General features: G+C 45.2%; 6 protein-coding genes across 6 annotated transcripts; 2 read left to right on the forward strand and 4 right to left on the reverse strand.

Moving 5' to 3' along the window:
* Window positions 1-4,054: 4,054 nt before the first annotated feature.
* Window positions 4,055-6,346, forward strand: LOC131294324 (serine protease easter-like). The gene is made up of 5 exons (XM_058322371.1): window positions 4,055-4,118; window positions 4,201-4,476; window positions 5,039-5,264; window positions 5,657-5,853; window positions 5,925-6,346. The coding sequence occupies exons 1-5, from the start codon at window positions 4,055-4,057 to the stop codon at window positions 6,344-6,346; spliced, it is 1,185 nt and encodes a 394-aa protein (XP_058178354.1).
* Window positions 6,347-6,956: 610 nt separating this feature from the next.
* LOC131294849 (palmitoyltransferase ZDHHC16) lies at window positions 6,957-8,705 on the forward strand. Its single transcript, XM_058322901.1, has 6 exons — window positions 6,957-7,084; window positions 7,177-7,324; window positions 7,394-7,585; window positions 7,683-7,800; window positions 7,874-8,082; window positions 8,152-8,705. Exons 1-6 carry the CDS (start codon window positions 7,038-7,040, stop codon window positions 8,578-8,580), a joined length of 1,143 nt encoding a protein of 380 aa, XP_058178884.1. The 5' UTR covers window positions 6,957-7,037; the 3' UTR covers window positions 8,581-8,705.
* Window positions 8,706-8,956: 251 nt separating this feature from the next.
* Window positions 8,957-12,554, reverse strand: LOC131294325 (uncharacterized). Its single transcript, XM_058322372.1, has 8 exons — window positions 12,383-12,554; window positions 12,090-12,294; window positions 11,330-11,931; window positions 10,854-11,256; window positions 10,646-10,776; window positions 10,325-10,440; window positions 9,347-10,250; window positions 8,957-9,276 (listed from the first exon to the last, which is right to left on the reverse strand). The coding sequence occupies exons 1-8, from the start codon at window positions 12,552-12,554 to the stop codon at window positions 8,957-8,959; spliced, it is 2,853 nt and encodes a 950-aa protein (XP_058178355.1).
* Window positions 12,555-13,945: 1,391 nt separating this feature from the next.
* Window positions 13,946-15,184, reverse strand: LOC131294326 (serine protease snake-like). Its single transcript, XM_058322373.1, has 4 exons — window positions 15,068-15,184; window positions 14,497-14,991; window positions 14,229-14,409; window positions 13,946-13,965 (listed from the first exon to the last, which is right to left on the reverse strand). Exons 1-4 carry the CDS (start codon window positions 15,182-15,184, stop codon window positions 13,946-13,948), a joined length of 813 nt encoding a protein of 270 aa, XP_058178356.1.
* Window positions 15,185-16,179: 995 nt separating this feature from the next.
* LOC131281366 (beta-1,4-mannosyltransferase egh-like) lies at window positions 16,180-17,550 on the reverse strand. Its single transcript, XM_058310692.1, has one exon. It carries the CDS (start codon window positions 17,548-17,550, stop codon window positions 16,180-16,182), a length of 1,371 nt encoding a protein of 456 aa, XP_058166675.1.
* Window positions 17,551-18,327: 777 nt separating this feature from the next.
* Window positions 18,328-21,385, reverse strand: LOC131294327 (aminopeptidase N-like). Its single transcript, XM_058322374.1, has 5 exons — window positions 20,883-21,385; window positions 20,149-20,800; window positions 19,832-20,070; window positions 18,622-19,761; window positions 18,328-18,544 (listed from the first exon to the last, which is right to left on the reverse strand). Exons 1-5 carry the CDS (start codon window positions 21,383-21,385, stop codon window positions 18,328-18,330), a joined length of 2,751 nt encoding a protein of 916 aa, XP_058178357.1.
* Between the last annotated feature and the right edge of the window lie 220 nt (window positions 21,386-21,605).

Consider the following 21,605-nt stretch of genomic DNA (forward strand, 5'->3'; position numbering starts at 1 on the left):
GATTTGTTGGTTTGGCGATGGAGGCGCCCGGTCGGCGACAAACAGTAAATCCGCGAAACATACTTTTCTGCAACATGAGTTTTTGCGTTTACTAACAGCAGTTCTATTAAGCAAGATTTCATAAAATATTATAATTTAACTAAATTAGTACAAGACTAAAGCTAAATGAACGAATTTTATCGTTAGGATTAAATCGTAAAAAAACAATACATACATTATTGATACGAACAAAGTAGGTCGAGGTTGGTTTTAATTTTTTTTTGTATAATTATTTGCCTATGAATTTTACTGCTGGTAATGGCATAGGACTTCGAGAGATTAAATGTAATCGCAGCACTGGTATTAATAACATTAATTGAATGAGAGGAATTTGGGACATTTTTTCTTTAATAATTCTCTTCCATTGGAATTTCAATTGTAAGAGAGCTAAACCCTAAAAGCAGTACTTATCTCTCATTTTCGTTGGCATGGATCGTTGTAGGAAGCACGATCGTGTGGTTTAAATCAACTGAAATAATTACTATCTGATCAGTCATTGTACGAACTTTGCAAAAAAAGAACTCAGTCAATTTACATTATTAGTGTAGATTTAAGTCTAGTTCAAGTTGTAAATTTGCCATTGAAATGATGGGTCTGCGTGATGCTGCGCGTGCGACTAGTACTTGTACGTACTGGCAGCTTTGATGCTGATAACAAACGGTTGCAGTGTTTTAGTAAGTGAGTACTTTAATCGCAGACCTAATGCGGTATAGGTGATTTATGATGTTATTTATTGTTTTGTTTCTTCTTGGCGTAACGACCACTTGGTCATGCCTGCCCGTAAAGGGCTTACGAGACTATTTACCCAATGTTTACGTGGATAGTCAGTCCTCTCGTACAGGGGTCCGGTCTCGGTTGGGATTCGAACCCACGCCGTCGAGGTGGTGAGGAGCCTCGGCGCTCATGGGTCGATTTTCTAACCGGCGCTACCGCTCGGCTGTCGCGGACCCCCCCTTGATTTTACATACAATGAATGTTCCGGAGAACGAAGGGCATATAACTAATTCTAAAAAATTTCAACAGATTCAAAACAAACCCTTTTTCTTCGCACAACCACTAGCGTGCCTAAACTGAACAAACGGCCAATCGTGAACGGTTCCGAGCCTGTTCAGGACGCATAGCTCATCTGGAACCTTTCGCCGACGGAGAGTTGTGGTCAGATTGCAAACAACCGAACAGTTGCTGGAAATAAGACGCATCCTTTTGAGTTTCCGTGGATGGTTCTGCTTCGGTATCAAACAAACGATGGATTAATCGATGGATGTAGCGGTTCACTGATCAACAACCGTTACGTGCTGACTGCGGCACAATGCGTTAAGACCTGGAGTGGTGGCATACTGTGAGTAAAGTACACTGTGTGGTAGATGGCGGAGGTGGTGAACTTGATGCGTCGCGGACTTTAAACGTTTAGAACTTTTTCGCGCACATGAGTCGCGGGCGGACTCTGCTGACTGGACAGCATGGAAACACTTAAGGTGTTTCCCAAATACACGGTACGGCACGTTGGGAAGCGTCGGGCCTTACCTCGGGTAGGGGGACTTCGACGTTCCGGGAGAAATCAATAAATAGACACGAGGTTTAATTTATCATTATCTCCGATGAACTGGCCCCTTTGTCCAACAATCGGTTCTTTATTTATACCAACTTTTTGAACGATTTTACACGGTTTTTAGGAAAGTGTTTTTGACGGTTGCCGAAATAGCTGACTCGGCTAGATGATGTCAACTTGTGTTATAGTTGGTCAAAGTGGTAAAGGGTGGCTTTCCGGTGCGAGCTAGTACATAGCCTACGCTGCACTTTGAGTGCGTTTACCTCTTCTTTACCAGCTAGCTTGTTGGTAAACCCTTCGTATGCTAACCAATTGGTTAGCCCCTGTTGTTTATGCAATAATATGTATAGGTGGAGTGATTCTATCACAACTGCATTCAAATAGTCTTCTTCTTCTTGGCGTAACGACCTCTGGGTCATGCCTGGCCGTTAAGGGCTTACGAGACTTGTTTCCCTGTTGTACGTGGATAGTCAGTCCTCTCGTACAGGGGAGGGTCCGATCTCGGTTGGGATTCGAACCCACGCCGTCGAGGTGGTGAGCCCCGGCGCTCATGGGCCGATTTTCAAACCGGCGCTACGCATTCAAATAGTACCTTGAGTAATTTAACCGTAAATGCTCTCAATGCAAAGTTGATCAATGATACTTCACCGCTGTTAAAATGACCTACGCTGTTAGTTTTACAATCGCCAAATTGTCTGGTCAAGGCAGATCAGATCTCAAGCCAATTACGCTCGGCTCCTCTAAATGGTCGTTTTTTGACAACCGGTATGTTACACTATTAAAAAACATCTCATCGATATTTTTTGCCATTGTTTGCATGGAAATAAAAGAAATTAGCGTACTTTTCATCATACTTTGCACCGAAGGTTACCACCTACTAGGCGCCTCCACCATGCAACGTGCACATGCAATGTGGTCAGCTCACTAAAATAAACAAAAAGATAGAGTTACTGTAGTGAAAGTGTGCAGGTTTGTTTAGTAGTCTTCTAGTGGAGCACTTCTTTTACATCCTGATATACAAATATAAATTTATTTAAATGTATGCGGACACTGTTCGCGCAAATCATGCAACAACCTTTTTATTCGAGCTGGTTAATGAACAGAAGATCAGGTATTAGAGAATATGTAAATAGAAACATTTATCTTCCTTATTTTTCTTAGGTTTGCAGTGCGCCTGGGGAAGCACGATACAAGTTCAACCGAGGATTGTATTCCCTATCCTGATGGTGAGAAGGAATGTGCCGGAGAAAATATCGACATGTCAATGTGATCGAAGAAATGATCCTTCACCAGGGTTTTATCGATCCACTGAATAGATTTTTTCATGATATAGCTCTGACAAGAATGGCTAAACTTGTCGAGTGCTCCAGTAAGGACCCTACTGCACGTTGCAAAGAACTGAAATATTATAGTTATTTTTCCTACAGATTCAATCCATCCGATCTGTTTGCCAATGGATTACAACGAGCGACAGCAAGAGCCTTTTAGATATACAACTACCGGATGGAGCAATTCGGAGGATTTGAAAGAAAACAGTTAACCATGTATCGCTTATTCATTGCCAGCGGACGATGAATGCGTTCTATCTTCGTGTAAAACTGATACCTCAGACGCATATTTGTGCAATTGGGGAAGATTTGCAAAGTTTCTGCACTGCGGAGTCCGGCGGTCTCCTAGGGGCCAGCATTATCGTTGATGGCAGAATGAAATACGTGCAGTTAGGAGTTTATTCCTCCGGTTCGGCAACATGTCGTATGCAATATTTACCTGGAGTTTACATGCGCGTGTCCGTTTATATGGACTGGATAGTAGCAAACATGAAAGCTTAACAGAAGCCAACCGTCGTGAATAGAGTAAGTTAACACACAACTTAACGATGTCACGCGTTACTTGTTCATAGAAAAAATATTAACGGAAAGAGGATTTGATTAAATACCTATTTCGTAAAATATGTGCATTCTGCAATCCTATAATTTCACGGACCACAAACAGGATTTTTCTATCTAACTATTTCCGAGACCATTCATGAACACTTTGCTGGGGTTCATTAAACGGATTGTTTTAAAAAAAATTAATTTCCTTATTTTTGAAGCCGATTGTATTGTTTTTTCGCATAAAATTTTGAAGTTTAGATCAACGCTACAAAAATACCTTTTTTAATTCAGTTCCTCTTTATTGAAATTGTGATTCTGTTAAAATATATTCACTCCCAATGGTGCACATAGACCCAGTTTGCCCTATCAGTGTATGACGAAAGACAGCAGCATCTTTCCATGAGCCAAATTTTGGTTCAAAGAGACCGAAATTGCTTCTGCTTATTAGTAGGATTCTAAACGTTGTGCGAATCGGAAGCAAGCGAAGCACAGATTATCAGTGTCAAGGTTCATTCAGTTAACTTATGAAGTAATTAGAAAACAAGTGCAGCAGCAGTGTTTTCTTCCAAAAGGTCTCTAACACCATTAGATAATGGGCGTCCGACAAGTGCTCACGGCATTGCTATCGATAACGTATGGATGTGCGGTAATATCACGTGAGTGAGTTTAATTGGTTACTTCGGAAAGATTTCTTCTGTTTTTCACGTTTTTATTACTTATACTGCCATACTTTCATAGAATTAGATCCAACATGTCTAACACCGGCCATGGAAAATGGCTTTTGCGTGCCGATCGAGCGCTGTCGGAATATTTACAACGCTTTAAATGGTGGAAATCTAACCCGCAGTAACTGGGTTTACATAACTAAAGCTACCTGCAAATATTTGAGCACTAAGCGCAGCGTTTGCTGCCAACCGGTAGAAATCCTTCCTAGTTTCACCACTAGTGCTACAACTACCACTACGACCACTACTACCACCACCAAGCCAACAACTGAAGCTCTCAGGATCGACCGTAAGTATTTCCTAGAGGGCCGTGTTTTGGTGAATTTGAAGAAAAAATGGTTCGGTAGAACGGAGATAAGACTTTCCACCAGAATTGTAAAAACCCACATGTGTTGGCATGATCGAAGGCGACCGTTCTGCCAAAGCCGATTGTATAGAATGAATAGTAAACTGTGGAACTGTATGGGTATCTTGAACTGCGAAAAGATAATGAATGGTATCAAATGATATAAAGTTGTATCATAAGTTCATGTTTACTTTCCGTACTGCACATGTCAGGATGCAATTTCAATATATCGAATCTTTATTTTGTCGCAATTTTACAGAGTTTGATCCAGTATGTACAACACCAACGAATAAAACTGGCTTCTGCGTGGTGATCTGGCGCTGTCGAAATATTCACCACATTGATTATATGTCCATGGAAGTTGTACGACCTTCCATACGAAACTATATAAAACAAGCAGCTTGCACTCTGCCCGATGATTGGCGCAGCGTTTGCTGTCAACCAGAAGAAGTCCTTCCGCGTCCCATCGACCACAGACTCACAGTTGGGAACGACTCCACTTCAGACGCTGCGCTCAACCGGAAGTTATTCCCAGCGGATATCTGTGGTACGGTTTCGTTTGATAAAATACACAACGGTCATGCGACGAGTCCTTTCGAGTTTCCGTGGATGGTGGTGTTGCGGTACAAAACCGATGCTGGACTTGTCGACCAGTGTGGTGGAACCCTTATCAACGACCGTTATATCCTGACCGCGGCACACTGTGTAAACACCAAGCATAAGTATGAATTGTAAGTAAACTTATATTTAGCTAAATACCACGTTGAAAATTATTATTATTATTATTAAGTTTTAGTTTGCACGGCCAGGCCGTATTAATGCTTCTTCGGCATTCTTGCTTGTCTTGCTCGGTTTGTCAGTGCCTGATACTTGGCCTGGCAACCGCCCTACCGATCAAGACGTATAACATTTACTACATATACTAATTGCGTTGAAAACTATTCTGTTATACGAAATTCTCCTGAATTTTATAAAAGAATTGTGGTAGCGAAACATTTCTATTGATTTCGTTTTCAGGGTGTTCCTGCTTAAGTATTACCAAACTTAGAACAAGATAAATGAATACTTTATCTCTGTAGGCATGTACATTTTTTAAACTATGATTGATTTTTTTTTTCTGCAGATCAAAAGTGCGCCTAGGTGAACATAATAAAACTACAGCCACAGATTGCATCGTTTATATCAGTGGTGAGACGCTATGCGCAGAAGCTTTTGATGTTGACATCGAGAAAATGATCATACATAAAGATTATAATCGACCGACCAAGTTCCTACACGACATTGCACTTATAAGAATGGCTGAAAAGATCAATTTCACTGGTATTATCAAAACTATTTTAAATGTTCTTTCAAGTTACCATCCTAATCTTCATGTCTCATCTTGTTTTCAGATTCAATCAAACCAATTTGCTTGCCAGTGGATGAAAGTGTGAGGCAAGCTCATGTGCCTAAATATGAAATCGCCGGTTGGGGCACGACGGAGGCAAATTACGCTTCCCAAGTGCTGTTAAAGGCCACTGTTGAACCCGAGCCAACCGAAACGTGTGTAATGAAAATGGAACAGATATACAAAACGAATGTTCAAATAAGTGATAGTTGGCAAATGTGTGCGCTTGGCAACAATACTGACTCGTGCGCTGGTGATTCAGGAGGTCCCCTCGGGAGCATCGTTTCTGTTAATGACGCACCGAAATTTGTTCAGTTCGGTATAATTTCTGCCGGATTGAATGTATGCGGCCACGTAAGTTCACCTGGAATTTACACGCGTGTTACTTCGTATATGGACTGGATCCTAGCAAACGTGGAACCGTAAAAGGAGCATATCGACAATGTTGATGATGATATGTATACAAATAGACAAACAACATTTATTTACTGATTTGTACCATTTATTTAAGGCACCGAACCTATGACACGATATGTATGATTTTTTTTATATGTATGATTGAGCGCACACCACTTCGACGGCGTGCTTCGCACTTCTATAATAAACGGCAGAAAGAAGAGTGATTTTACTCGTTTCAGCATTTTCTCGCTTAGTTCCAAAATCAGTTTCCGATAATAATATTAATCCAGCGAATCAATAAAGTAAAGAGTTGAATTTTTATAGTACATTATAAGAAAACTATATAGATAAATTGAAAGTGCCTGCTGCTTCCGAATGTGTAGTCGTTAGCTTCAACATAGCACCGATCGATGGACTTCTGGATAGGATTTCCAATTAAATTTGAAGTTATGTGCAGTATGAGTAGCTCATCCCACGCCCAAATGGGAATTGAAGAGATTAACTCTCTGCAGGGATCTGACCAATCCATAAGATCCAGCTCCATCCTTACAACTCTAGCATAAGCAAAATATTTGTATTAAATGTCAAAATGACAGCTGCGTTCGTCAATAATATCAACAATCCTTATTCTCGTCGAAAAGCGTACTTATTCTAGACAATTTTTCGCATTTATATCCTAGTTTGTAATGTTTTTGCTTCCAAAACTTGGTTTTCCAGCATGAGTCGTATTCAGTGGCGTTTACGCGAGCTTCCTAAAACGATCAGGTATGTGTTGGTCGCCAGTTTCATTCATCATTTTCCTTTGGTGATGTATACCGGTCGTTCGGTATGCATTTAATAATTCTTTCGTCTTTCAGTCAAACCATACGGTTTCGCTGGCAATATGGGAAACAGTGCATTCGGTCGCTCACCTACAATCACCACATGAACCAATCGTATGCATCCGATGTGTGCATGGAGCCGATATTTTGGTTCGTTGACAATTTCACCCATCTCCTAGGGCCGGTAAACGATAAATCTATCTTCTTTTATAACAAAATAAGAACTAACTTGTAATTCACTTCATCGTCACAGTTCTTTGTATTTGCCGTCATTTGCCTGACGACTGCCGTGGTTGTGATATGCTACTGGATCGGACTACCGTATTGGTGGAACAGGAATCGCTACATGACCGTTTTCCTCATGACGGTGGGACACTGGCTGCTACTGAACGTGGCATACAATTTTTATATGGCAGCTTCCACTTCACCGGGATATCCGCCAGAGGTACAGTTAAAGGGCTACGTTACAGTATGAACATTCATGTTAACAAAAATCTCCTCATTCCTGTTTCATACGAATGTGCTTGATTTCGGAATGGTAGAAGGAACTGATCGCAGAAGCTGTTAGCATATGTAAGAAATGCATTTCTCCAAAACCTCCACGAACGCACCATTGCTCGGTGTGCAATCGCTGCGTGCTTAAAATGGACCACCATTGTCGTAAGGCATCGAACACCAATGGATTTAATTTCCTGTTCATCACGACCGTAATTCGCTATCCATTTATTTACAGCATGGCTGAACAACTGTGTTGGGTACAACAATCACCGATATTTTTTCCTCTACATGCTGTACACGTCGATCGGAACGCTCTTCATCATAGCCTTCGGGTTCGAGCTAGGTTATGGTGTATTGTTCCTCGACGAAGGTGGTTGGAAGGAGGTGGAACCATTGCAGGGTCATCCGGTGCGGTTCAATCTCTCGGGGCACATCATTCCAGTGGTGAGTAGAGAATGGGTTTTATAAAAATGCTCCATCGCTGTCATTGATACTGAACACATTTCCATCTAGACTGAAATGAACGACTACGAAAATGATGGCATGGCACCGGCCAAACACGACCTGCCGGTGCCGCAGGCGCACCCTCGTCCAGAAACCCTTCGCGGTGTCATACTGTTTATGGCGCTCATCAACGTAGCGACACTGTTTGCCCTCGGTGCGCTGACGTCATGGCACAGCACGCTGATAACGCGCGGCGAAACCAGCATCGAGGCGCACATCAACAAGTCCGAAACGAAGCGTCTGGCCGCGTTGGACAAAGTGTACCGAAACCCGTACGATTTCGGACCACGCCAGAACTGGCAGCTATTCCTTGGGCTGACCCGTAAGCGAACCTGGTGGCGTCACGTGCTACTGCCATCGTCGCACAAACCGGAGGGGAACGGACTGACATGGTTCACCTATGAACAGACGGTCGACGCAGGTGACGAGTGGCCGTAATGTGGCAGCTGTTTCGAAACGACCGACGAACTAGTCATTTTCAATCGAAATGAAATGCTCAGTACTCAAAGTAAGTAGCTGCATTATTTTATTTCAATAAACCTCATTACTACATTCCGTCAACTTAATAACTGGTGTTGGGTTTTTGTATACTTTAGTATCTTGTGTGAACATATCGCCAAGTCGGTCCCATAGGATCGCTTTTATACGAAATCAAAAGAAAACAAATTAGTTATGTCATGTGTTAGAAAACATGTCTTAGTTGCAGCGAGGGATTTTAAAAATATTCATTTTTAAGCGATCCTTTCTACGCAACGTCAATGTCTGTTACAAACTGTTAAGAGCAGAAAATGTATTTGCTTCGAACCATTGTTAGTTATCGTTCGACAACCCCCTTAATCCATGTTAAATGTTCGGCCAGACGGGACAGCACCGTTACCGTTTGTGGTACCGGTGATGAGGTGGCGGGGCAGCCAACAGTGTAGGACGTTAAGCCGACCACTAACGGAATGCGTGTGCCATTGTGCTCGATCACACCCTCGACCGGATTCCCTGGCACGTCCGGGCAAACCGTGTCGGTCGCATAGTAGTTCTCTACGCAAACGTTTTCCGCGTCCCTAATCGTTCCTCGCACGTTCGGTAGACTGCGACAATCGGCGTTATACATGGCACTGCGTGGATAGACGATGATTTGTCCTACGGGTGGCGATAGTGGATATGGTGGAGTTTTATGTACGTTTTTGAAAGAGGGGTATATGAGACTTACCTTGTTGAGTGCTGCTGCTTCCTAGTGAGTACAGCTTCAAGGGAACCATGTCGGATTTTACCCACAGGCAGGCGGGGATGATGGTGCTAGAAAACTGCACTCGCCGGTCCAAACGCGTCAGAAGGAGATCGTAAGGATCTCCCTGTCTACCGCTGTACGATGGATAGTTGATGATTTCGGACACACCGTAGACGGTGGCGGAGTTTTGTCCCAACCGTACCGAACGCATGCCACGTATCGATAGCAGGCAACTGGCGGCGCTTATCACGTACAGGTCACTCACCAACACGCCCGTGCATGGCCACAAGTTTTTCTGCACGTTGCCGATGGCAACGATATGCGGATACTCGTCCGCTCCCGCCGGTCGCCCTTCCGAGGGAATGTACTCATACTCTTCCGTAGGCACTCGGCGATACTGTCTCCAGTATGACACGCAGCTGTTCAACGTGTATCCGGTATTGGGACGGTTGGGTCCCATTGTTTGCGCCATGGATCCTGACAGACGTGTCGGTCGGGTCAGTGTGTTTGGGGTTGGGCAGCAAACGATCGGTTCGGTACTGTGCCGGCAGATTGAAACCACTGGCCCCATTAGCTGCTTGGAACAACTGCTGTACGGTATGCAAACGCCTCTTCTTGCATCCGGTAGCTCACACGATTGCTGCTGCACGACATCATCTTCTTCCGACTGTGGGAACCAAATTTGTCGACGCGACCTACTCTGCGCCCTTTGGTTACGTTCGCCCAGAACTATTCCCTCGATCCAGTCGATATGGGACGCTATCTTGACGTAGTACGCTTCCGACCCGAAGCCACAGTCGTCGCCGGCAACGGTCAAGCCAAACACGTACGAAAAGTAACGATCGTGATGCCAGATTTCCCGCTCCAGAGGGCCGCCGTGTTCGATCTAGAAATTGGATTGGTCTCTTCGTGAGCAATGAAACGAAAAAGGCACAAACCTCACCGCGATAAGTAACTTACCCGACACGTTCCCGGAACAAGGGACTGATTGTTTCTGGTGCACATGACCTTGTTACTACTTTGTAGCTCACAGGAACTGCTATCGGCTCGCATTCGCGTCAAGACCAAGGTGTTGTCTGTGGTAAACATATTCCAAGATCGTTTATGAAAGGATTGGTGAAGTGAAAATGACGATTTGATGACGATGAAATAGTTTTAAATTGTACAGGATAATTGGTTATACCTGTCACTAAACAGGTTGATTTTGTTAGTAGTCTAAAAGGTTCCTTTTTTTTTTGTAAAAAATATTACGTAGTCTATCAGTTAGTTTGATCTACTTACTGCTGGAATTCGGTGCATCTTCCATGACAAAGTTGTTCATATTATAAGGACCCAGTCCGGCCATTTCATAGAACGGTAGCTCCACCGATTCCGTGTTCATAATACAGGCTGGCAATGCGTTTGGTTGAATACTGGGAGTAGAAAAAGAAAATAACGGAATTAGACTGGGTCACTTAATGGCCGATCGGTAGAATGTTTTTCTACTTACTTAACGTTCGTCTGCAACTTCACAAGTGCAATGTCGTTCTCTACCACGGCATCGTTTCGGTAGTTCGGGTGTTTGATAAACCGTTCAATTTTGATAACCTGCGCATGCGGATGATCCTGAAAGATGTCCAAATCGCCTACCTTGACGTAGTCTGGCGTTTTGTTCAGAACGAAACGATCGCAGTGCGCCACCGTGAGCACGTAGTTTTCGTTGATCAGCACCCCGCCGCAGTTCCACTGTATCCGCCCGTTAGCGGTGCTGTAGCCCAGGTAGACGCGATGCTTCGCCACCGTTTCCAGGTCCATGTAGCTTTTCTCCGGCTCGACGAACAGCTTGTCACCGAGGCGGTTCGCGATCATTGCCGTCTCGATCTCGCGCTGGTTGAGGTGGCGTGCAGAACAGGCTGTTTGTTTTTCGAGTACAATCGTCAGTGGCAGTTAGCTACATAGTTACCAGCTCGCATCAAGTTCACTCACCTCTGGAGTCGTACGAGTTGCCCGTTTCCGTTTGTATCCAGCTAATGTAGGACGATACCCGAGTGTAGACGGCCGGCGTACCGGTGCCACAGAATCGCCCGAACGAGGTAACGCCCACGATGAACGGCACCAGTCGGTTGTTGGCCATCAGCTTGATCTGGAGTGGCCCACCGGAATCGCCGTAGCACGTGTCCATCCTGGGATCCGATGCACACATCTGCTGCTCGATTAGTCCCTGGCGACGACGGCGGGCGGCTGGGTAGAATTGAGTGCACGCGGCGTTAGTGACCGGCGAGAGCTCTACCTTCAAGAGGATCGGTGTACGTTCACCGGCGAATCGGGTTAAGCCGAACCCAGCCGCTTCCATCCGACGGAACGGTATACGCGACCCGGTCCAGAGGCAGCCGGGTAGTACGGCACTGGTTAGTGTGGCGGCGCGGTCGAGCGTAACGAGCGCTATGTCGTGGTATTCGGCACGGAACTCGTGCTCCGGATGGCGCTTGAAGCTCTCGATACCGAACTCTTGCGCAAACTGGTTTTCTGGATCGTACAGTCTAGCCGTAATGTCAATCACTCCTAAACGAACGATGGTTGGCGGTATGCTGCAAGTTGAAGGACATATACGATAATAATAGAATCTCAGAAATGATAATACGCCATCGCAGGTTAAACCGGGTACGTCACTCTGTGACATTTATGCAATTTCCTTCCGTATTTTTCGTGGCTTGCTAGGGTTCATGGGCTTAAACGCATCACTTACCCGTCGTCATTAACCGCACAATGGGCAGCGGTAAGGACGTGGCGTGGAGTGATTAGGGATCCACCGCAATCGAAGCTAATCGAGCCATTGGCCAGCGGCCAACCGATCGCGGCCATATGTGCGAATTCACCCTGTCTGACCGGAACGCCGTAGATCGGATACACGAGATAGTAATCACCATACTTGTGGTAGCGCAGGTGACAATCTGGAACAGCAGGCGGTGAGCGATAAATCCCTCTAATTAGATAGACCCAGACGCGCTCCGATCGATAGAACGACGACTACAAACTCACCATTCAGTGTCTGGCGTACCGTCGGCATAAACGCTTTGTTGATATCCGTCGGGAATATCTGTTCCGCCGGTTGAATCCGACAATGGGCAACGTGAAGGAAACCGAATAGCACAGCCAGCAACAACCTGCGATTGCTTTCCGGCTTGCGGATGGATTTATTAATCCCCGCCATCACTACTGCGCCTGACAGAAGCACCGTCTTCTAAGGAAGCGACCGGTCGTGCTCACAGTTAGCTCGATACTGGATCCGTCCAAAACGGTTTCCCCCCGTCGAGAGTATAAACATCCGCATCTCTACACGCACACAATAACTTTACCCGGACGACGAAGATCAACACCTTCTCGCGGGGCGACGATCGACGATTTGATCGTGATGCATTTTTATGTCGGTCGTTTCAGGGAACTTTTTGGACCGAATGATGACCGAGGGGTAGTGGTGGTGGTATTGTTGACTAGTTTTTAAATTTTTTCTGAATGATAGCCATTGATTCACACAGAAACCCATGTGTAATTAGTGTGGCGACGTTGTGTGAAACCACATTAGCCGAGACATCTTGCTCCAAAGACTGGTAATTAACTTCAAACCGATGTGTGTAGGGAATTACATTCACGCTGCAAAATATTATATTGTTTTTTTGTGATTTCATGTGATTTTTTCTTTTATGTGATAGAAAAACAATTAAAATTTAAATTATTCTAATGGAGTGTGCTGATGTAATAACAAAAAGCCCTCGGATACCAAATAGAAAACATGAACCCGATGAAACCGAACAATCAAATTATTACCTCATCTTTTCATGCATATTGTGAAAACAATAAAGCATAGCCAACTAATCCTAATTATTATTCGTTTCGCAAATTTTATGCATATCTATTTTTTGATCTAACTATTTTTAATTTTCGGGCAATTTTAAACTCACAGCCCGAGTAAGCTGATGCGTTGAAAATATGATAAAATTGAACTGTGAATGTGGAGTTGTTAGCTCTCTACTTGTATGGTCTGTCCCACTTAAGAAATAAAATGATGATAGAAATTCAGCGAGCTAAGAAGTAGGCCGGGGATTTCCAACTACGACAACGAACTGACATCATTTCAGCTGGAAATCAAACATCTTTATTTGCTTAAATTTTGAATCGTCGCAAAAGCTTCGAAAAACATCGTTCAATTTCAATGATGACAGCTTATTACATTCTTTATTAAGTACATTGAAGCCAGAAATTCGGTTTTATCATTTATTTTAAGTATTTAAATCAATCACCGATCCAAAAATCATACATTTAGTTGTGATCTTGTCTTAATATTTAAATCAAATCCTCTGTCATGTTAATAAACATTTCCGAATCATGTAAAACGTGTGAGGTTAACCTTGAGCTGCCACCGAACATTCGCCACTGCCCTCTGGGTGGTTTCATATTAGGCAAAACCATCTAACTGGTTTTTGGTCGGGAAGAACGAACGAATACTCTGGGAATTTTGGTCGTTTCCACGTGCTCACGATCAGTGACGTCGGTTCCGCGGTGGGAAGGTTCAACGCAATTGATCTTGCTCGACGTCTTCTCCAGTTAGTAGCGGCTAAAACAACCTGTAAAATGAAAGGACATAAAAATGCGAGCAACAGGAAAACACATCCATGTGTGTTTAACACGTTAAGCGCTACGCGCAAATTGTACTACTTCCCGTTCTGCCAGCGATTCGTAGAAACGCCGGCCTAATCAACGGGCTCTGTCGGCCTGAGCAGACCGACGCCGGCTTACGGGGAAGAACACTGTCGGCCCCACGGGGCCGACGTAGCGCTTAACGTGTTAACGAATGGTCGTAAAACGGATTCGTTTTATTTTGGCTTACCAGCAGCATCTAGCGGAAGATTGGTGACCGTTTCCAGCCACTCGTAGTAGGAACCGTAGCGTGTGTAAACGGCCGGACTTTTGACACCACACGCCTTCCCAATCGATCGGTGGCCAATCAGGAAGGGTACTCTTTTCCCGTTTTGCGTGACCGTGTACTGCAGCGGTGAGCTGTGCAGGGTCTAAATAAAGATGCAAATCATCTCATGTGGTTAGCAGACAAGCGGGAAGGAAGAAACTTGCTAAATAACACCAATTGCTACACTTACCGAGCATTCCTTCGTGTTTGGGTTCATCGCACAGAAACAACATAGCAGCACGCCAAAGCGTAGCTTCGGAATGGGATTGTAGTATTCGTGGCACTTGTCGGATGCCACCACGTCCAGGTCCGTCGTTTGCAGTGATAGCCCGCGACCATTCGAACCATCCCCTACCAGCTGCACCGTGCCCCGCTGGATGTGCGGTCGTAGAACGCAAGCCGGTTTGAACGTGCCGGGATTGACGCTGTCGGGGTTTCTATCCAGGAAAAAGATGGCCATATTGTGGTACTCGAACTGCGGTTTGTAGCGATAGTGCAGCGTGTGGTTGGCGATGCGAAGGTTCAGGGCGTTGTTTGTGCCCGCCCCGAAGCGTGCCGTGTCGAGCGGTGGTTGATTCTTTCCCGTGGCACAGTGTGCCCCGGCCACCACGATGTTCCGGCCGAGGTACGACCCACCGCATCGGAACTCGCGCGTTCCATCTGCACGGGTAGAACCAAGAAGCACCTGCGTTCATACCGATATCATAATTTTAAAAGGGGTTTTGAATGTTTGCCCTCTTGACTTGATTTTATGAACTTACAATGTGCGACGTTTCGTCGTTGCTTTGAGATGCCGCTCTTTGACCAACAGTGGCCTGAGGATGTAATGTGAGAAACACGTAAAGCAACGAAAACAGCAACAACGCGAACGACCTCATCTTGCCACCACGATCGAAACACGAAGACTGCGTGCAACGGACGCGACAGAACGTACCTGGAACCTGTCGGATCTGGTTGTTCAGAGGTATTGGTGATGGGACATCCCCCGCCGGGGGTTGGTTCAACACTCGTGCATAGTATCATGTGTTGCTGAACCGGAATTGTCAGCCAGACTAGTTTACTACGTTCAATCCGTGCCAAGTAAATGGGATGGGGTCAAATGGTTTACAAGATTGGCAACCATTCTGAGATAAGTACCGCGAAAAAAGAGAAGCATTGTTCACATCCTCAATGAATGAGAAATTTGTGCTTGCGAAAAGCGGTTCTAGCGTCAACATTATAATATAAAAAATCAAATTAATGCATAAATCCAAGTGCAGAGCTTTATTGTTTTTAGTGCGATTTATAAAGATGTACGGAAAAACCAAAGCGTTTGTTTCGTTTTTAATTAGTTCGAATTACGTTAATTTGAGAGTTTATTATATTTATTTTAAAGTAGCCATAAATAGAAACTCGAAATTCATCAATATGTTGAGATAATTTATGCCTTCTTTTATGAATTTATGAAACACCACACCACAGGTGTGGGATCGAATCTCGAGTCTGGCACCCTCCAGTATTACGAACGGCTGACCACCGATCTATAATATACCGTCTTTCGGTCACACAAACTCTCTTCGGAGGGAGGCCTTGTCCCACTAGGGGATGTCGTGCCACTTAAATAAAAAAAAATAAACAAATAAAATTTGTTCGTATGTTTTTATAATTTTTACCATTTGTTCAATAAATATGTTTTGGGCCATAGGATATTTTTATGTTTTGCTTAATGCAACATCAATTAAAGCTAGTGTTTAACAAATTCATTCATTCATAACAAGTTAAGTATATAACGGAAATTAAATATTGCATAGGTTATACTTTTTATAAGTATTCAAGTAAAACTCCGAAAATCCATTGACATTTTATTTTCATTGATAATTATAATTACGGTTCTTTAAACGGTAATAAGTGTAGGAATATCCTTTTGAACTACATAGAATGTTCGTTTCTCTCCAAGAAGACCCCAGATTACTGCAATATTCTCGATCACAAAATTGACCGGAATGGTGCAGATTACACCTACTGCACATAGTAGAAAGTATCGTAGCTTAAACCGTAACAGTGAGAACGACTTGATCATACCGAATAAGTACATGTAAATTGTAACGCTGGTGATAAACGCACAAACCATATCGAGCAGTTTGGAAGATGGTATGGGGTAGATGGTAGCAAGCACTAAGTTTAACGACGACAGGGGCAGCGTGATCCAGGAGCACAGGTTGATGCCGAGCAGGAACTTGTTGTACAGCGGGATCGCCGATGAACAGACCACGAGCAGAATGCCCTGAAGCCAGCGTTTCCTCTGCCGGAGCAAATCTTGCAGGGTGAAAGGGGACTTTTCGTGCATTTCTCCTTCGATGAAGTTAAAAGTGTAGCCGCGGGCGAAGGCTCGCATCGCGAAATAGCAATCCTCCGCTACGGATCCCTCAGGACCGTGATCGAATGAGACATCCTTTTCGGCAACCAGCTGCGTCACCACGTACGATCCTTTCCAGCCGAACAACGGCCTATGGAACAGCTTGAACTGCAACCGCAGCTTCCCCATATCATCCGACACTCGGTAGCTATCCGCTAGCGTTGTCAGCCAGTTGACTATGGGTTCGTTTGCGTAGGTAATCATCCCCTGCCCAAACGGGTGCTTCCCGTCCAGCACAAAGTTTATAATGCCCCGCACGCTATCCTTCGTCAGCAGGGTTTCTTCGTCCAGGTGCACTACCCAGTGTTCGTCATGTAACACATTGACTTCATCCTCGAGGCAGTACTGCAGTGCACGCGCTTTGAACAACGCACCAGTTTTCGTGTGATAACGAGGTGGCACTATGATCTCGCGAATCCATCGATCGCGCCCGAGCCCAATCGGCCTGTCGGTGATGACTTCGATGTGGAACTTTTCCAGACCCGTTTCGAGACAAGTGTTCAAGTTCCGAAGGACGTTTCTCCTTACCAGGTTCGGATAATCACCGCGCGTCACGACTCGCACACAGATCGGCGGGCAATACAATGGAGAACCGTTGAGGATAACCTGATCCGGAAAAGCATTATAAAGCACCAGCCCGAATAAATTGAACAGCGTCTGCGGCAGGGCTAGGATGATTGGTAGTCGCAGAAGATATAGTATCCACGTGCCCAACACTCCGTAGCTAACCCATGGATCAAAGGAGTCAAAAGTGCTGTCGTCCTTACTTCCGGAATACAGCATAAACATCACAACTATCGAAAATAGCAGCAGACAATGTAGGACATGCTTCATGATGGAATTCAACATGTTGCAACAGCATTCTGTCCGGTTTCGATCATCCTCACACAGATACTTCTCTTCTTCAATCTTTCTTTTTTCGTAGGGTTCGTCTCTTGTTTGACTTTTGCTACATTTGAACGTTCTGTTGATTTTTAGATTTGAGTAACTTTGAAAAAATATTATGGTTGCTTTGATGTAACTGATGCATAGCGAGGCGTACGTAGATAATATTGTAAAAATGATTTAAAAAGGAGGCACATAACTCCGCAAAGGGTCCCAAAGGTCTACAAACTGTTGGGTTCCGAATTGAAGTAATCTGCCTGTGACCCGTTACAATGCTTGTAAGTAGGTCGAAATTTGAGATAAATCATTTTATCTTGCATTGTTTTGCTAACCTATAACTTGTTATCAATAGCTAATGCCCTGCACTATCATTAAACTTATGCTATATAACAAAAGATATGTTCGATTCAATTTGTGATAAGCTTACGATTGCATGAATGTCCAGATATAGCTCTATCACAAGATAAGCCAAAAAGTGAAGATCATCTCAACAAGCTATTTGTCTGATAAGAACAATAAGTGCAACTTAGGCGTGTGGGAGCTTAACGATTCGTTCGATTGTCATTTTTATTGACAAGTTTTTTAATCTTATCGCTACAAAATAACCCTAGCCCTGGGGGAATGTAAGCTATTTTGATCATTTGTTTGGTTTTCAGAAGGACTGACTTTATTTTCTTTTTCTTCCGTAATAACCTCGTCCATCAGATTAAGGTAGTGAACTTTGGGCAATCATTGCTTGCGTCAGACGGCGACGATTTGGCTCAGTGCATCAGTAAGTGGTTGGACGTTCCTCTCAATCCACCGTTGGTTGGCCATCAGCTGGTAATCGATCTCCGATGCAGCTGATGGAGCGAACTGTGATACTGCCGACGACAGCAGACTAATGTCGGACGGGTCCGTTACGTAATGGGATACCTCCAGGAGGAATTTGGAAATCGTAGTGGGATTTAAATTGGAGCTGGAAAAGAGAAGAAATTGGGATTGAACATAAGATAATTTTGGTTCGATTCATCTCGAGTCTAACGAGTAACTTACCTCTGACGTCGGGAGAGGTCCGAGGTGAGTGATTGAATCAAATCCCCAGGAGCAACCTTGGATCCCACGATCAAACGGTACAGAGCGTTTGTACGTTCTGCTTCGTCGAGATCAAACAGGTATCGGACACCTTGAACATTTTTACCCGTGCAGTCTACCGTTTCCCGAATGTATTTCCTCGCGAACGGATCATCTGCTTGGCTTTCCATCTCATAAGACATTTGTTCCGCAAACTCTTTTCGTTCGTCGGCTCTGGCCAAGCGGAGTCCACTGCACACCAAGGCACGATCGTTGGCGTTGTAGAAGTTTTCGACACTTCTTGCTTTAACATTGACACTGGCCATGGCGGCGCTCTTGCAGGATTCGCTAGCACTGCAAGCCAGCTCGATCGCAATCGATCTGAGCTCTTCATCGTTGGCCGACTCGTGTGATCGTTTGGCAAAGCTGTACTTTTCGAGCAGTGGTGCAGCCAGTTGTTCGGCGAAAGTCTCCAACATCTCCGAAGCCTTTGCATTGCCGCGCAGCATTGTCTTTAGATACCGCAGGTTCTCGTACGCCACCATCCATGGGACGTAATCGGTTTCGTCGCGGAGATAGCTCATCAGCTTCAAGGCTGCACTATAGTCTCCTCCATCACGATATGCGATGTTCAACGTGTCGTCGATCAGGCGAGCACGAGCCGCCGGTTGTATTGAACCATGATCGGTAGTCAAACGCTGGATGAGCTCGTCCAGCAGTGGTTCTTCGTACGAGATGCGGTAGTAACCGGTCGAGTGAGGATTGAATGTCACAGTTTCTCCCTCGGCAAGTGGGATACTGTACGAAACCTCCGAGATGTGCGGTGGCATCCAGAATGCGGGCAACTTCTCGTACGCCGTGTTGGATTGCGTCGAGAAGGAGATCGGAATCCACCAGGAGCTATTAAGGGGATCCTCCTGAGGTTCAGCATAGTAGCGCGACTGTGTGAAGAAGAACTCGTCTCCATCACGACGGACGGACACAATCGGGACGCCGGCCTGATTGGACCAGGAACCGAAAATTTCATGCATGGAGAAAGTCACTGGCAGCACCGCATCTTCTTTAGCGGCTTGATCGAGACTATCGAAAAGATTAGACTCTTCAACAACGCCACGGGCCTTACTGTTAATAAATTGAAAAAAATGGATGAGCTAAAGTGTGAACTACGCGTGAAGGTTATATTTTCACTTACTTTTGCTGCACATAGTAGCGTAATCCCTTCTGGAACGTACCCTCTCCGAGGGCGTAGCTCATCATGCGCAGAACGCTGGCCGATTTATCGTAGGCAATTCGGTCGAAAAGACGCGAAATTCCAGCCCGTGTGTCAATGTAGTACGTCATCGGACGAATGGTCGGCGTTCCATCGGAAGAGAAGGCATTCTGCATGGGGCCCGTAATAAACCGCTCGCGTAGTCCGTGCTCCGGGTGGCTCTACAAAAATAAGCCGCAAGAACGTAGAGAACTAGGTCAAATAAAAAATGAATGAAAATGCTATGGCATGTGACTTACAATAGATCCAACGTAGTACTGATAGAGCCGCGCAAACCCTTCGTTCAGCCAAAGATAGCTCCACCATTTCGGTGCCAGCAGGTTACCGAAGAACTGGTGCGTAAACTCATGACCTACAATCGTTACCACTCCGATCTGCTGTGATTGGGTTTGCGTTTCCGGGTTGAAGAATATGGACGACTCCCGGTAGGTAACGAGGCCCCAGTTCTCCATGGCGCCAGCCGCGTAGTCACCGTCCTTGATGGCAACATTGTCGATTTTCGACATGGTGTACTGTTCGCCAAAGTATTCCTCCATGGCGCGCATGAACTTAACGGAGGCCTCAACCGAGTAGGTGAGCACATTCGCCGACGTTGGCTTGGCCCAGGTTGCGACAGCAAGCTGGGGCTGCTTTAACACTTCGCGCTCGGAAATAAAGTCGGACACCAACCAGGCCACCAGATAGGTTTGCATGCGGGGGGTCGTAGCGAAAGTGGAAAGCTTTTTGCCCCCGGAGAGCAGTCTAATGCCAAGCATTGGGGCATTCGAGCGTGCATGATAGGAGTTTCCGCAGGTGATACTGATGTCGTAGGTCGTTTTTATTCCGGGCTCATCGTAGCACGGGAACGAAGTTCTGGCATCGACCGACTCGAACTGAGTCAAACCATGATACCTGCGGCAGATGGGCATGTTAACAATTTGTGTACTGTTTTCCCCAACGTTAGTTCTAGAATAGAAAAGCGACTTATCCTTACCGAGTGACACCTTGTTCGTCTACATAGGACGATCGGTAGAAGCCTGCCTGATCGTTGCGGTCGATACTGTTGGTAAAATCGATGTCCAGGGTATGGGTTCCACTGCTAGGGTACAACACTGTGCCCAAGTTGATCACCAAGAACTCTTTCTCCTCGTCAAACTCGTACCCCTTGACTGGGACTTCCAACTGAGCACTGTTTCGCACATGCAAACTGGTGATCACATTGCGCAAACTGTGCAGCACAATCTGATCGGTCGTCTCGAGCACATTGATGCGGATCTGCACCTTACCGGTGTACTCGAAAATGCCTTGGTCAATGTCCGTATCCAAGTGCAGCGTGTAGTGTGTTGGCACGGTACTGTTTGGCAGACGGAACGAATCGAAAGCACGAGCAGATGGGGCGGCACGTCCCTGCACGGCATTCGGCACGGCGGCAAACAGCGCCAACAGCAGCAGCAGCGCCGGTGCGCCACGGCTACCTTTGCTTGTAGAAAGTTTCATCCTTTCACTCAACACAACCCTAGCGGTTGTAAGGAGGTGAGTACACTAAACGACTATATCACGGGTTCGAGCTCTACCCTCGCAGGAGGGAGTATTTATATAGTCCGGCCACTTCGGGTGTATGACAATAGGCGTTTGCGTATCTTATCAGCAAGGGGAAACAGATGTGGGCTTACAGATGATACTGGGTTTTGGGACAAACCGCTACCTGAAAACTGTA

Source organism: Anopheles ziemanni, chromosome 2 (assembly GCF_943734765.1).
Source record: "Anopheles ziemanni chromosome 2, idAnoZiCoDA_A2_x.2, whole genome shotgun sequence".
In the NCBI taxonomy this organism is placed as follows: Eukaryota; Metazoa; Arthropoda; class Insecta; order Diptera; family Culicidae; genus Anopheles; species Anopheles ziemanni.

What these genes read in the sequence shown, in the direction of transcription:
- LOC131294325 (XM_058322372.1), bottom strand. Translation starts at nt 12,554, where the DNA reads ATGGCGGGGATTAATAAATCCATCCGCAAGCCGGAAAGCAATCGCAGG. An exon ending in GGTACGCCAGACACTGAATG is followed by an intron (nt 12,295 to 12,382) that starts GTGAGTTTGTAG and finishes CTGCTGTTCCAG; the next exon opens with ATTGTCACCTGCGCTACCAC. An exon ending in AAGCAGCAGCACTCAACAAG is followed by an intron (nt 9,277 to 9,346) that starts GTAAGTCTCATA and finishes CGCCACCCGTAG; the next exon opens with GACAAATCATCGTCTATCCA.
- LOC131281366 (XM_058310692.1), bottom strand. Translation starts at nt 17,550, where the DNA reads ATGTTGAATTCCATCATGAAGCATGTCCTACATTGTCTGCTGCTATTT.
- LOC131294849 (XM_058322901.1), top strand. Translation starts at nt 7,038, where the DNA reads ATGAGTCGTATTCAGTGGCGTTTACGCGAGCTTCCTAAAACGATCAG. An exon ending in TAAAATGGACCACCATTGTC is followed by an intron (nt 7,801 to 7,873) that starts GTAAGGCATCGA and finishes ATTTATTTACAG; the next exon opens with CATGGCTGAACAACTGTGTT. An exon ending in CGGGGCACATCATTCCAGTG is followed by an intron (nt 8,083 to 8,151) that starts GTGAGTAGAGAA and finishes ATTTCCATCTAG; the next exon opens with ACTGAAATGAACGACTACGA.
- LOC131294326 (XM_058322373.1), bottom strand. Translation starts at nt 15,184, where the DNA reads ATGAGGTCGTTCGCGTTGTTGCTGTTTTCGTTGCTTTACGTGTTTCTC. An exon ending in ACGACGAAACGTCGCACATT is followed by an intron (nt 14,992 to 15,067) that starts GTAAGTTCATAA and finishes GTATGAACGCAG; the next exon opens with GTGCTTCTTGGTTCTACCCG. An exon ending in CAAACACGAAGGAATGCTCG is followed by an intron (nt 14,410 to 14,496) that starts GTAAGTGTAGCA and finishes ATCTTTATTTAG; the next exon opens with ACCCTGCACAGCTCACCGCT.
- LOC131294327 (XM_058322374.1), bottom strand. Translation starts at nt 21,385, where the DNA reads ATGAAACTTTCTACAAGCAAAGGTAGCCGTGGCGCACCGGCGCTGCTG. An exon ending in AGTACTACGTTGGATCTATT is followed by an intron (nt 20,071 to 20,148) that starts GTAAGTCACATG and finishes TTATTTTTGTAG; the next exon opens with AGCCACCCGGAGCACGGACT. An exon ending in GACCTCTCCCGACGTCAGAG is followed by an intron (nt 18,545 to 18,621) that starts GTAAGTTACTCG and finishes TCTCTTTTCCAG; the next exon opens with CTCCAATTTAAATCCCACTA.
- LOC131294324 (XM_058322371.1), top strand. Translation starts at nt 4,055, where the DNA reads ATGGGCGTCCGACAAGTGCTCACGGCATTGCTATCGATAACGTATGGA. An exon ending in TGGATGTGCGGTAATATCAC is followed by an intron (nt 4,119 to 4,200) that starts GTGAGTGAGTTT and finishes ATACTTTCATAG; the next exon opens with AATTAGATCCAACATGTCTA. An exon ending in TGAAGCTCTCAGGATCGACC is followed by an intron (nt 4,477 to 5,038) that starts GTAAGTATTTCC and finishes ACTCCACTTCAG; the next exon opens with ACGCTGCGCTCAACCGGAAG.